Source organism: Pithys albifrons, chromosome 5, assembly GCF_047495875.1.
Source record: "Pithys albifrons albifrons isolate INPA30051 chromosome 5, PitAlb_v1, whole genome shotgun sequence".
Classification (NCBI taxonomy): domain Eukaryota; kingdom Metazoa; phylum Chordata; class Aves; order Passeriformes; family Thamnophilidae; genus Pithys; species Pithys albifrons.
In genome coordinates, this window is record NC_092462.1 from 32,948,277 (window position 1) to 32,963,176 (window position 14,900).

The window sequence follows — 14,900 nt, forward strand, 5'->3', positions numbered from 1 at the left end:
CCACATGACCTTTGAACAGTTTGTCTTTATTATTAGACTTTGTGTTGTAAACACAAAACTGCAGCAGAGAGCAAATGAAAGAAGCAGCTCTGTTTATCCTTCTGCGTGAGTTAGTGCATAGATTTAAATGTTTAGGAAAAAAATCAAGCAAACATTTTAGCATAAGCTGCTTTCTCTTTCTCCTTTTGGGCTTTTATCTTCTGCTTGATTTTGAGTGTTTCCGTCTGAATAGCTGATTAAAAAGAAAAATCATGACAGAGTTAGAGTAATCACTTTAAATCAGGTCTCTTAATAGGTTAAGACCAAATCACACTGCTGAACTTTATTTAATAAAACTGCCTTTAACCTTGGTCGGATACTAGCAGCAAAAAGCCTTGTCCCTGATTTTGAGTTACCTGCTCCGGTAACCACATCGAGGAGTGTACAGCAAGCACAGTATTGGTGCTGCCACAGAATTTATGAGCTAGTAAGAGCCCGGTGAGATTGGGACATGGTTCAAGAGGAATGCTGCTGACCTACATAAGCAGGTTCCAGTGCAAACAGAAGCATCACCAGGTTTTCCACCTCACTGGGCTCTGTGCTCAAAACATCAGTTTAAAAAGCCAGCATTTCAGGCATCACACTGGCATGAATTTCTACTAAATACTACCCTGGTACTTTGTTAAATTCTTAACAAATTTTATAAAGAAACAATTTTATTTTACCTTTGTCCTCAGGGGCTATTTCATGAGCCTTTTTAAGATCAGCCTTAAATAAAAGAGAAATATAAATTAATGTTCTGATGAAATTTTTAGATTTAAGGGGAAAAAAGGTGATCATTACCAGTGCCTGATCGAGATCTTTTATTCCCTGCCATCCTTGAGCCCGTCTGTAGAGAGCTTTAGTATTTGCTGGATCTATTTTAAGAGCCTGTAAATTTAATAAAATTGCCACATTAACATTTCTTATACTTCACAGCCTCCCATCTCCACAAATGGCAAAATTCACACCAGCAGACAATCTTCCCAGTTAGTTTTAGGGTAAACTGTCAAAACATTAACTGTATAAAAAAGGAATGCTGTATTGCAGCACTCTGAATATCTAGTTAAGCAGCTTCAATACCACTGCACCAAAAGTGGTCTTTTGTCAAGGATGAGCATACATGAGGCTAAAAGGGAACAGCTGTGTGTGTGTATATATAGCTAGCTGTCAAGGATAAGGAGTTGCTGCAGTTCAAATTATCCTAACCTTGAGTCTCACAGTACAACTCTATACTGCAGCTCCTTCACACCAAAAAGCCCTCAAATGGTGTCATAAATCAAGATTTCGGGTAAAGGTTTTGTTTACTGTAGGCTAGAAAGATACATGTAAGCAACCCCTCTCATCATGCTTCAGGAACCTTGCCAAGTTCTAGTCATTACACCTTTTCTGAGCTGAACGTTTTCAATAATGTATATATGCCAGCTCTAATATGACAATATCAAAACAGGAAATACAGTGGCTGGGCAAAGAGGTTGTTCCAATACTTGATTACTTTGATTATTTTTTCAAAATACCTCAGTAAATTTGACTAGCTAGCTGTTATCTTGCCTGTGAAGATCACATTCTTACTGCAGTTATTATTACAGTGTTTTAAAGGATATAGTTTCTCAGTGATCAGACAAAATGCCTTCACGGGAATGTGCCGCTTTATTGATTTCATTTATTCATTTTAAATCATTAATATGAATTATAGGCATCAGACAACACATCCATATTTTTTTAAATCACTTCAGTACTGGCTGTTAATACAAACAAAGTACTACTCTGGATGTTCCTTAACCATCTGCTATAAAGTGTCAAGAATTATGTGTCTGTATTGAATACACATAGGTAGCATTCCTTGGTTTTTACTTGACCATTGTGCTTACAGCTATTTCAAAGCAAGGTTTGTTTGAACAGGTTCAGCTGTACCTTATTTATGCCAAACAATGCATGTATTACTGGGTGTTAATCTAATTTGCTTTGGGCCTTAAGAAATCTTAAAAGTGAAAGTGTATAGTTTCTCATTAATAATTACCGAGAACTTTAATAGCTAATTCTAGAAAACCAGTGCTCTGATTAGAACACTGATACACTGCTGTGAGATGTAAGCTAAATACCTTTCAGAAATCTATTACAGCTATGGAGTTGCCTTTATCTAACAATTCTTGAATCTTAAAAAAAAGAAACCAACAAAAATAAGTGATTTTCTACCCACAATAGCAATTAGTAATTTCTATCTGTAACACTTAAATGTTCTTTCAGTTTTTACCATTTTCTAGGTGACAGATTTTTTCTTTCCTCATCCCTTATTTGTGACTATAGATTTATGAAGATTTTCCATGTGGTAACACCATCAGCAGACTAGAAAGCAAGCCAGGTCTCTAATGCTGTCACACACTGATTAGCTGAGACTTCTACTTTCAGCAGTGAACCCTTAGGAGAAGCTGCTGAGGATCCTCTGCTAACAGATAAGAGCATTCTTTCCTCTGTTGCGTCCAAAATTTCTGTTTTACTGAATTAGTTAAATTTTCCTCAAATTTATTAAGTTCTCAGTATGTCTATGTCACGGATCTTTTTTTTTAGTTTAATTCTACCAGTTTTCTTCTTTTGTTATATTGACATTACTTCTTTTTTTCTATTCACTGGTTTCTTTTCACCACTAAGCCTACCTGAAAGGTTAGCTATTTAGTCAGAAAAGTCACTTCCGTGAATAAAATACGAGACCATGAAATCTAGAAACAAAGTAAAACATTTTGCTCACACTAGTCTTCCAGAGGAAAGTATTCCTCTTTCACTGAAGACAGCTTAACTCTTTGAAATATAGAAACTAGCTCTGCAAACCAAACTGACAATGACATACATTTTTTAAGCAGTAAGCAACACCCTCTTTCATTTGTTTCTAATGATTCATTTCAAATCCAAAATCTTTTTTAAAAGCCACATACTGAAAAGTTAGTCATAACGTCACCAAGAGTTTCTACTTTGTTTACTTTCAAATCATAAGCTTATCAAAAGACTTTTTAAAAAAGCTTGGTAGTTGCAGTCTCCCTTTTCTATTTAGGCCAAGTGTTAATCAAAATACCAAACATTAAATTTACCTCTGAACAGCTCTCAATGGCTCCCTGCCAATCTGACAGTTTTAGTTTACAAGCGCCAATGTTTAAAATACAGGTCAGCGCAACAGTCTTTAACTTCGGTTTGTCTGCCTCCTCTGCCACTGCTTCAGAAGCTTCTACATACCTGCAGAAAAACAGATTCACATAAACATATATTAGTGTTGTAACTTCCATTTTGTCCTGCCCTTACCTATCTTTACACAGGTATGTCCTAGCCAAACTACTATTTCTAAAGCAGCTGCAATTCCACTATTACAAATCTTTATTAAACTAAATATATAGAACCCATTCTGACAGAAAAGATCAACTCACTGGTCAATGTTTTCCTGTAATTCCTAGTCCTCCACTGTGCTGGCAGCATTCTTTTTCTTAGACAAATGCACTATTCTAGATGGTAGGAAACTATTAGAATTTATCTCAGTGACTTTGTTCTCAAAAACCATGTTACTCATTAGAGCAAAAAAATCAACACCACCACTGCAACTTCCACGTTCATGGAAAGCATTATGTCTTCTTCAGTTCCCTCAGTAATCTTTTAATTAGCTCAGGCATTTATGGTTAAAAGCTGAATGTAACTTGACTTTCTACAGGAGTATGGTTTTATGAGCATTAGTACCACCATCTTCTTCCCACTGTCTTCCTTTATGACCTTTTCTCCTGAACTTCAAAACTGATACTGGTTCAGGACTAAGCCACAGCAGTTACTGTATTTGTTTCAAAAGCAACCTGACAGGCAAACTGCATCTCATTCTTCTTAATTTACACTGTGCTAATGCTGTCTGTTTTTTATTTCAAGTGGCAAAGGTCTGTTGTGGATACAAAAGTTTCAACTCTTTAATGGCCTACTTTACAGAACTTCTGTGTGTTTTATTTAAAAAATAGAAATCATGTCCTCACATACATTCACATTTTAACCATGCTATGATTAATGAAGCCTTTGCAGATCATTGCCTGTGTAAGATCAATTCTGCCATGCCCTCTCTTTTGAGTGTTGCATGGTTTGTATGTAACTTAGGATCACAGAAATAAGCAATACTTAAAAAGTGTTAGAAGTAGTCCCAGTGATTTTTCCACTTGCTGGGCATCATTCAAAAAATGAGAAACAGAAGAGAGAGAAAAGAGTAAAAAAGGTAAGGAGAGTTACAACACAAATCTATATTACATTCAAAACAAACAGAGCACACATATATTTATAAATCACACCAAAACATGAAAGGCTGCAACCATTCTGGAAACAAAATTAGAGCTTCCAAGTCAAAGAAATTAGTAAGATGAGTATCTAGGGAGACAATAGAAAATAATACAATTTTTTTTACAGAAAACTTGTCAATTCTAAAAAAAATGCTAAGAACCAATAAAACAAGAAAAAGAACAGAAGTTTATAATGGTTAATACTGGTAAAAAGCCAGCATGGCTGGACGGTGTGGTGGGTGAATTGTACATAAGCCATTGGAGATACTCTGGTAAAAGCTATTCTCTTTCTACCAGTTCTGGCAACGTGCCAGCTAAAGTACACCATCCTACATGAACTATTAGATTTTAAGATACAACAGGGTCTCCACAAAAGTATGGCCTATAAAGAACAGCTGGAATGATGAGAATACTTTAGTCTAGAAAAGTTACTGTGCTTTCCATCTAAAAGGACAAATAGGCACCAAAGAAGCTCAAACTGGAAGAGCCTTCACTGGGTATGCTCAAAAGTGAGAAAGACAACTAATTGTAAGGGATTATTTACCTAAGTATGCAGGGAGAAAACAGACAGATGCAACACAAAGATCCTTAAAGATCTATCTTTTTTTATGTATGATTTCCAAAAGGTTTGCATGAAAATGCTATTTGCTTCAAGGTTTGCGTTGGCCTATGATAGGCTTTTTGAGGGCAAAGCGAGACACTGCATCTTGGATTAATATCTGCAATTAAGGGATTCATTTTATGCTTCAGAAAGACATCATTTATTTGAAACCCAGTCACTTAAAAACTCTGCTGAAGCATTAAATATGCCTGCATTTTTTTCTTTCATTATTGTGACTGCTAGTCGACCAGAGATCACCAAGAAGGCAGGGATAAAGGTCAGTGTAACTTTTTTTTTAGGAGAGGTTCAAAAAGCTTGAAAAGAAGAGCAGTAAGGAAACAAAAGCAGAAAGACCACGATTCTGAAGGCAATTCTAAATTATGCATGGAGTCAGGATGATGGTATGAAGCCTCAGAAAAAAAGTAGCAAATGAATGCAGGTCATCTTCGTCCTTTGAACTTACCAATTTCCTAAACGTACTGCTTTTTAGAAATCAGAAAAAGTACCTCCCTCCTTTGCTGTCCATTAACTACTCTGTATACTATTGTGCTTTTCTTCCCAATTATGCACCAGCACAGCATGAGTATGAAAAAAGGAGTATTTAGTCTGTTCTAAACAGTACTTCCTGCCTGTAGCTCTTACAGACCAATGAGTAGAAGACCTAATTGAGTAAGTAGCTAAAAATCAACCAGATGGGTTCCAGATTCAGAACGCTTTTTGTTCAAAAAGAAGAGCAATGCAACAGGCACTTTTTAAATGCACAAATCATTGCTGCATAGCAGCATTAATCTGGGTTACAGGAACTACCTGATTGAGTGACAGTAGCCTTACCGTAAACTTTTACTATACTTTTTAGCTGCCATTGCCCAATTTTGCGATTTGAAGGAAGTATTTCCTATATTCTTTATGTCTTCTGCTATGGCCACAATCTTGTCAACCTGATAAAATAGATAGGAAATGTAAAGTATGAATGTGTTTATGAAAGAAGTCGTGAGAATGCTTAACAGTAGGATCCCATGACCATCCTCTTTCAAGGATTATAAAACCTTAGAATACAAATACTCAAATTTTAGACAAATACTAGCTTCAAACCAGTACTATAATATTACCGACTTTATGCCACACAGATGTCTGAAAGATTAAATTCCTAGTGGGTTTTCTACAGTATATAGCAAGAGGAAATACCAGAGACAACACAGCAGTTTAACTCTTTCCTCTAAATGCTGTTATCCATACAAAGGTTTTATAAAGGTGTTGGCGATTACTCAAAGAAGACGTTAATAATCAAAGTATTCAACCAAGACTGACTTATTCCTGAGAAAACGTTGTCTTCTGCTTCTCAAAACAGCATCAGTCACATGAAACCCTCACTCTCTCAAACTAGAAGTCATAGCAACACAGTTCTCCTTCTCTCTAAATACTTAAAATATCCATGGAGGAAGAAAAAGAACAACTGCCTGTCTACCAAATCCATCATTTCTGTTTCCAGAACCACATACATTTCAAGTGTAAAGTTACTTTTCCAGTGGCAAGAAAGTGTATAATTACTCCTGCCTGTAACACAGTTGTCTTAAGCTCTGTCAAATATTGCCATTTGTAATCAGTTTACACTTCTACCCTACTAGAAATAGTGACCTTGAAAAAGCTGATCACAGTGTGAGACCAATGTCACTGTGGTTTCTGTAGTTGGTTTATACGAACAAGTTTAAAGTTGAAGGATGCAGGCACCTGCCATTTCAGTTCTATATATCATCAAATGCTATCAAAAAACATTATCACAAGTTGAAGTGCTTCTCAAAAGCCAGATACAAGGAGTTCCAGTTTTCCAGCTGTAATTGGTTTCTACTATTCTATTTTGTAATTCTGTCTTTTCAATCTATATTTGCAGCTCCCTTTTTCCCCCTCTCTCACAAATCACTGTTTGACTTACACAGTTGTGTCCAGTTCACTTTCATGATAAAGTAAAAACCTGCAGAAGAGCTGCTTTCACCAGTCTGCTCCCTAACTCCCAACAACACTCTCCTTCAGTCTGAACAATCTGAAAAGCAAACAACTACTGGGAATTGAGAATGACTAGCTCTGATGTAGTAAAACCTTTTAAAAGGTTGATCCTTTATAATTTCTATTAAGTGAGGCAAAATCTGTTTAAGGCTGGTTATTTAAAAAATTGCACAGAAAAAGTGTGTAGGTACAACATTAAATTAGTCATCTGCAGAATGGAGTTCTAGTAGTTGCAATTTGACACTACAACACAAATAAAAGTAATAAGAAACTAAGAATAGAAAAAAAAGGGTGACAATTGTAAGTAACTGAGGTTTTAGTTACTGGAGAAAAAAATCAGCTGCAATTAGCGCTGAAAAGAAAGAGACAGCAATCCCCTCCCACAGCATTCTCTTTCCTAAAATAGAATGTCACCATTTAATCAGGACCTTAATCCATTCTTAAGAAAAAAAGCTTAATGAACAGACACCATGTAACTCAGACCACCTACAAGTCTTACATTCTGTAGAATAAGTAAGAAGAAAAATACTTGCATCTTTCAAGTCTACATCTGAATCTTCAGGAAAATCTGGATGAGCATCTCCAGATCCATCCTGGGGAACAATTCCCCAATCATCTCCTTCCTTTAGCTCTCCACATTCAGCGATGACACACAACTGAAAAAATAAAGTGTAAACAGCAGTATAGCTTAATTAGGACAATTAAAAAAAAGAGCCATAAGTTCTGAGTGCTCTTTGAAATTTCTGAAATTCAGTAAAAAGGCTTTTTCATCTGTTGTTTGGGTGCATTTGTTTCAGAAACCCATCACATCATGAGCCTATGCTCATCAAAAGGCTTTTATCACACCAAGTGTTATGTTCAGAAGAACAGCATTCCAAGAACACTATACCCATGCTTCACAGAGGGGAGGGGCTGGAAGAGGAACTGGCAACAAACTGAGCTGCAGCAAAACACAAGACATGGAAGTTCTACTATATTAGAGAAGATGGTTCTTTCTTCAACTGCCAAGTCTTTTAAAGTTACAGAGGTATTAATTTTTGAAACATCCATAAACTGACATAATATGACCTACATACTGATAGCTTTTTCAGAAATACAGTGACTTCTGACAAAATTTTTAAGGTAGGGTTGTGAATTCCCCCTTGTAATTTAATCACCCATCTTACATTTCTACCAAAGGCTTCTACTCTCACAGCTGTGCTGAACAATAAATCATTTGTGCAGGGGAAATTGACAGTGTAAGAACAAAAGCCTTTTAACAAGGACAGTAAAATAGAAATTAACACTGTTACTAAAAATAACTGCCTAACATTTAATATTTCTAAACATTACACCAAACATTTAAAAGAAATGAATATACATCATATAAAGGAATAACAAACATCATCCTAAAATATGGATTTTGTTTACCTTAGCAGGATTTTCTCCTTTTACTTCAATGTTTTCTAGTATTTTAACTACGCCCATTCCTTTGATCACTTGGCCAAACACCACGTGTTTCCCATCCAGGTGAGAAGTAGGCACGGTTGTAATGAAGAACTGAGAGCCATTAGTACCAGGTCCTGCATTTGCCATGCTCAGTAGACCTGGTTTATCATGCTGAATTGGGGGGGGGGGGGGAATCAGAACATATAAAAGATCTGTTATAAAAGCATACATGAGATTCCGTAAGGCTGTTCATATATATAGCAAGAACAGCCATAGCAACAACTTGGTAACCCAGGCAGTTACATACAGCTGGCAACTAATTTTACCTATTAGACTAAAGAGGGCAAGTGCTCAGTCTTTACTTGCCTCCCACCAATCTAGCAAGCACAGCCACATGTGTGACTTGATGCTGCTTCTCCACTGGATCCCGCACACAGCTGCTGAGAGACTTGAAGTTCACCGCTGCAAGACCATTAGCCTCAGGAAAGAAAGCTGAACACCACTTAAACCAACTTTAATGTTACACTGCCAAGATGGGTATGTATTGTTAATTTTAAAAGGGCTACTCACACAAAGTATGTTGCAGAACTGTGGAGTTTACCTTTCCCCCTTGCCTCCCACCCCTGTCCAATTACACATAATGCTAGACAGCAATGGTTCACAAACCAAAAGCCAAGTAACAGTAAGTTCTGGTGTTGCCTTATACCTGCACATTTACCTTTTTTCTGTAAAGATCTGAGGGACAAGTTGGAAAGTTACAGATGGCAGTCAGCTGATTTCAATCTTCAGAAACACCACACACAACCCCACTTCGTTTGGGACCAAGTCTCAACATTATTCTCGTTATGAGGGTCTCTATAAAGAAAACTGTTGCCATTCAGGCATTTTCTTGCCATGAGTGTTTTGAATAACACTGCAGATAGATACTGTGTCTTTCCCATGACAGGTTCTGCTGTCATTTTTTAAGTTATAAGGCAAGTTAAAAAGTCTGGACAAAATCAGATTCCCTGACAGATTCAAGGTCTGCAAAACTACATCATGGTAACAGTGCTTGGGGACTGTGCAAGTTGGGTGTTCCAGAACAGCAGAGCCATTAGCTGGAGAACTGACACCAAAAAACCCGGACTGGGATTGATCCGAGATACTGACTACTGCAAAAGTTTTGCAGTTTACTGCAATTTACAACAAATCATGCAAACAAATACAAGAGCAAACAGCTCCAGTGTCCCCCAGCCTGAACAAAACAACTCGCTCTTGTCCAAGACAGTGGTTAGAGAAAACTTTGCAAGACTGCTAGATTATAAGAGCAAGATCCAGTGAATTTCTACATAATAGAGTAGCAATGACACAGTTTCTTTCTTCAGGGAACTAAAGATCCTGTGACAAGGACCATTCAGAAGAGTTAAAAGCAGTGCTATGGGCACCACATAGCAAGTGTCATACTCCAGAGACCATCTCTACAACTATAGATGAATGCTGGAGTCACATTTCCAGCTATTGCTCCAAATCTAAGTCCTGTAAGTCCTATGAGGAGTGCCTGAGGGAGGTGGGGTTACTTAGCCTGGAGAAAAGGAGATTCAGGGGTGATATTATCACTCTCTATAACTACTTGAAAGCAAGGTGGGGACTGGTCTTTTCTCCCAGGCACCTAGTTACAGGACAGGACAAAATAGCCTTGATCAAGCTGCACCAGGGCAGGTTTAGGTCAGGAGGAAAGTCTTCATGGAAAGGGTTCTTAAACATTGGAATGGACTGCCCAGAAAAGTGATGGAATCACCATTCCTGGAGGTGTTCAAGAAACAACTAGTTGTCGACTTAGTACTATGGCCTAGTTGACAAGGTGGTGCTCAGGCAAGTGTTGGACTAGACGATCTCAAAAGCTGTTTTCCAACCTAGCTGATTCTGTGAACTTGGTAAAGGATTTTGATGTCTGATTAAAGGCTTGCCATATTTTCTTTTCCTAAAATACCATTTGGAGGTAAATACAAATGCAGTCAGGGCTTTGCTTTAACCACTTAAACGTTTTGAGTCAGTGTTGTGGAAGAGTCACTCATGTGCTATCACATATAAGATGATATGAAAACAGTTAAAGCCAATGCTGCGAATTGTTATTCCTACAGCAGCAGGTGTCCTGGCTGTTGTGAAGGCTACTTGTAGAACACATTCTTTTTGTTGTTTCCAAGCAGTACTTCTACCAAGGTTCAAGACACAATTACTGATAGTTCAAGCACAAGGGACCTTTTCCAGTCACACAGCCCTTTATCTACAGCTGAAACCACAGATGAACACTAAGAACAATTATTATGGTTGCCACTTTTCTCCAGAATACCTAACTCTTCTACCCAAAAACTGTCACGGTGTACAGCTAATACTTAAATTTGGAGATCTTCAAACGCTGTATAAACTGTAGGCTTAAGGTACACAGAGCTGCTGACAGAACACTTGCTGCATGTTCAAGGCACACACACACCTGTAGTCTCCCTGGTGTCACTAGATACCAATTTTGGGGACAAAGAGAGATTTAGAATTTCCTACTCCTGTAGCACAGCTCACTCCTGTATTCCTGCAGCTGGGCTGACAAAACTGCTTCTGGGACTGCACTAATGGTTGCTAGTAATGAAAGAGTGATAAGTAATGGGAGAGGTAAGTATTTCAAAGCCAGTATCTGAATGTTTTTGGATGTTCATGCTTTGACTGCTGAAGACAGAAATACTCAAGGTTGGATGCGGCTCTAAGCAACCTGGTCTAATGAAACGCGTCCCTGCCTACTGCAGGGAGGTTGGAACCAAATGATCTTAAGGGTCCCTTCTAACTCAAACTATTCTGTGATTATATGATCTCTTTAAAAGACATCCTCAAATCCAGACCTTTGCATATATATATCAAAAACTTGCTTTGTTCGCAGGACATTTTACTAACATTTTGGATGAATAAAAGCCAGTCATAAACAAACTTTTTACTTCTCTTATCATTGGAAATAACTGTAGTAAGCAAAATGCTTTCTTTTAAATTTTCCTTTAGATTAATTCTGCAATCAACCATAGATTCCCCACTTCTTAAGAAAGGTATTTCTGACATCTAATCTTATCAATTTTATTAGTGTATGAAAAAAGCATAAAGTCCATTTAACGCTAAGATACTGCAGATGCTTCAAGGTGACAAAATTTGACACTTTTAAAATAATACCCCTGCTTCAGGAGAACTAAAATATTGTTTCAAATTAATTTCTGATAGTGCAATTAAGAAGAAAATTTAAACTACAGTTCTTGGTCGTAACGAGGCTGACCTCTTTTTGTATGTATTCCTGCATGTATTTGTTCTACATTCAACAAAGACCTTAAGGACAAACTAATTTGGGGCTTTTTTGCTGCATTCTTTCCATTGTTTAAAAATACACTACAATTGGACTAAAGAGCACTAATTCTGACCTTGAAGATGAAGAAAAATAAAAATCATTGAAACTTCCCAAACTGAATACAACTAGTATTTTCAATAGAGTACCTTATAATGAAAGTTTTCATCTTCAAATTTTTCACCATATATACTTTCTCCACCTGTGCCATTTTGGTTTGAGAAATCTCCACCCTGGACCATAAATTGCTTAATAACTGTAAAATAAAATAATTATAAAATTATTGCTGATGCAAGGCAGGAAAGGCATGAAGAAAAACAATTCAGAAGAGCAATCCTTGTCCCAAGACCAAACCCCACCTTTTACTTATCAACTGTCCACTAAGTAGTCCTTCAATTTTGTGGATATCACTTGGTATTTCAACCTTTACCTGAAATTCATTTCAACCTGTTCGCAACTCAGAGTAAACTAATTTTACTAACTTACTAGTAAATTTATAATTTACTATTACCAATGAATGTCTAGTCATTAGGAGGATCAAAAAGTAAAAAACTTTCAATCAAATAGACAAGTGCTTGAAATGTCATGCAACGTTACTTCAAATACGGTAGACAAGTTCTGTTACCAATAAGGAAACAGAGGACTTCGTAAAACTTACTTCTGTGAAAAGGACATCCTTTATAGTGGAGCGGTTTTCCAGTGGTAGGCCCTATTCCTTTTTCTCCTGTACATAATGCACGGAAATTTTCAGCAGTTTTAGGTACAACGTCAGCAAATAATTCAAAGACAATGCGTCCAACTGAAATGGCAAAGAGAGTGAAAACATATTTTTAAGTCTTGTCCTTGGCATGGTGATGTGTTGAGCATTATATGTCAAAAGAAATTAATGCTTCAAGCTTTATTGTTTTATTTAGATGACCATTAAATTTCCATTAGGGGGGTTGCTCCATAGCAATTGCTGGCAGAGTTACAGTGGGTTTTCATCAAGGTTATTGCCAACAATGAATTCCACTGTCGAGACTAATGTAGGGGGAATAAAGACAGATTCTACCAAAACCTAATGAAAATGCTGAATGCATTTTCTGCCAAAAAAACCCATGCATGGGAAATCACACACACATAAATTAAAGCCAAATTATGTACCTTAATACACATGTTTATTTTATGACTACTTTTAACATGTACAGGTAGCTCAGTCAACCAAAAGTAGACAAAATATAAAAAAGACTGTTTTGTGAAAAAGGCACATAAATGTGCCAAACATATATGGCAATGTTGCTACTCATCTCTTAAACCCAAATTTTACTAAGACACAGTGACTTAATATGAATATGAATAATGGCTATTCACAGTTACTGACACTACAAGCAATTGTTAATTTCAAAAATATGCCATGTTTTATCTAAAATATGTGAAACCTGGGTAGCTAACAGATCTTCTGATAGGCAATAAATGGGATTCTCTGTGAAATTCTCATTCCTTCACAAACTGGCTTCCTAGAGAAGCTACTTCTCACTCTCAGCAGCCGCCATCAGTTGATGCTCCTGTTTTCTCATCAGCCTCACAGTCAATTAATTAACATAACTTCACTCTACCGGAAGGTAAATGTAAATATATTAATTCTAATTAATCCAGGAATGAAAACAAATTAGACGACTTTATGTCAATAAAAGGCAAATAATCCTACAGATCTTCTTGTTTTTTTGAGGAGAATGAATAAATAAGAGGCAGCATCCTGACAAAACTGAGGCAGCCTCTATCTCTACCCATGCAAATTTTGAAACCTACACTTCCAAGTATTTCCCTGATTCCGTGTTTTTGACCGTTTGCATAGATTTCCGCATGGCCTCTGGCAGCACTGGCGGTGCCAAGAGCGCCAAGAGCCCTGCCCTTTCCCCGCCGCGGAGAACACCGCCCGGCCCGACCCAGGCCAGGCTCGCCACGCCGTGGCGTGTCCCCAGGACACGGCGAGGGGCGCACGCCTGGCGGCCCGGAGCGAGTCAGAGAGGGACAGAGTAGGACAGAGCGGGCGGTCCAGGCCCGGCCCCGCCGCGCACGGCGCAGCACGTGGGGGAGAAACGCGCGGGAGCGGCCGCCCACGTGCGCAGCACCGGGAGCCACGGATGGGGAGAGGGATGCCGTGGGAAGGCGCGGCACGGGATCAGGGATGGCGCTATGGGCACAGGCCGCCTGTGCTGACAGGCTGCCTTCCTCCCCACCCCGGAGCGCCGGCTGGAGCGCGCAGGGCCCCACGTGGAGGCCCGTTCGCGGCGGGGCTGCCTTCCTCCTCCTCCCGCTGCCGGGGTTGTGCGCTCACAGCCCGCGGGGTCAGCGCCTGGCCCGATGGTCTCTTTCCCGGTGGAGAACGTTCCGCCCCGCGCTCCGGGCCGGCCAGGAGCCCCCCGGTCCCGCCGCCCGGGTCGGGCCGGGCCGGGCCCCGCGCGGTCTGGAGGGGCGCGCCCCGGCCCAGCCCCGGGGTCTCGCCCGGGCCCCGTCCCGCCCCCTCCCCACCTCGCTCGCCCCCGATGTCCACATCGAAGAAGGCGCGGGGGTTGCTGGCTTTGCTGGGCCGGGCAGCAGGGGACGGGTGCGACATGCCGCAGCTGCCGCTGGCGCGGTGGCTCCGCCCGCTCAGGGCCCGCGATCCCGACCTGCCGCGGGTCGCCCCGCTCCGCTCCAGCTCCTCCCACCGGCGGGGGCGGGCGGGCCGGGGAGGCGGTGTGTCCCCGGGAGGAAGCCAGGGACCCGCACGGGGTAGCAGCGCAGGCTCGGCCCGCACCGCCCTCTGAGCGGCCGGGAACAAGTCGGGCATAATCCCCAAAGACAAAGCCTTTTTCTCGAGGTTATACACACACACGTGCACGAGGCCTGAAAAGGCGGGTAAGGAGAAGTGTTTTAGATTTTTGCCTGGGTTTATGTTTTGCAGGCTCTGTGAGAAGCTCTGACCCATGGAAAAATGGACAAATTGTCAAAAGTGACTATTGCCACGTAAATATTTAGAACTGCTGAGTAACTCCAGTCTTCTTAAGGTCTGAAAACAAAGTATGTTTCTTCCCAAAAGATAAATATCATTATAGCTGCTCCAAAGCAAATAATCACTTTCATGCACTTGCATTGACGAAGGGATGTGAATAGCATCTTGGTATTCCAATACCCCAGCTTGGCTGGGGTTCCTCAAGGTTTAAGATTCCCAAACAGGTGAGTGGTT

General features: G+C 39.7%; 1 protein-coding gene across 1 annotated transcript; it reads right to left on the minus strand.

Moving 5' to 3' along the window:
- Window positions 1-5: 5 nt before the first annotated feature.
- On the minus strand, window positions 6-14,371 carry PPID (peptidylprolyl isomerase D). Its single transcript, XM_071556165.1, has 10 exons — window positions 14,204-14,371; window positions 12,351-12,491; window positions 11,842-11,948; window positions 8,323-8,511; window positions 7,446-7,568; window positions 5,743-5,849; window positions 3,102-3,243; window positions 823-909; window positions 705-747; window positions 6-232 (listed from the first exon to the last, which is right to left on the minus strand). The coding sequence occupies exons 1-10, from the start codon at window positions 14,286-14,288 to the stop codon at window positions 144-146; spliced, it is 1,113 nt and encodes a 370-aa protein (XP_071412266.1). The 5' UTR covers window positions 14,289-14,371; the 3' UTR covers window positions 6-143.
- Window positions 14,372-14,900: the final 529 nt, after the last annotated feature.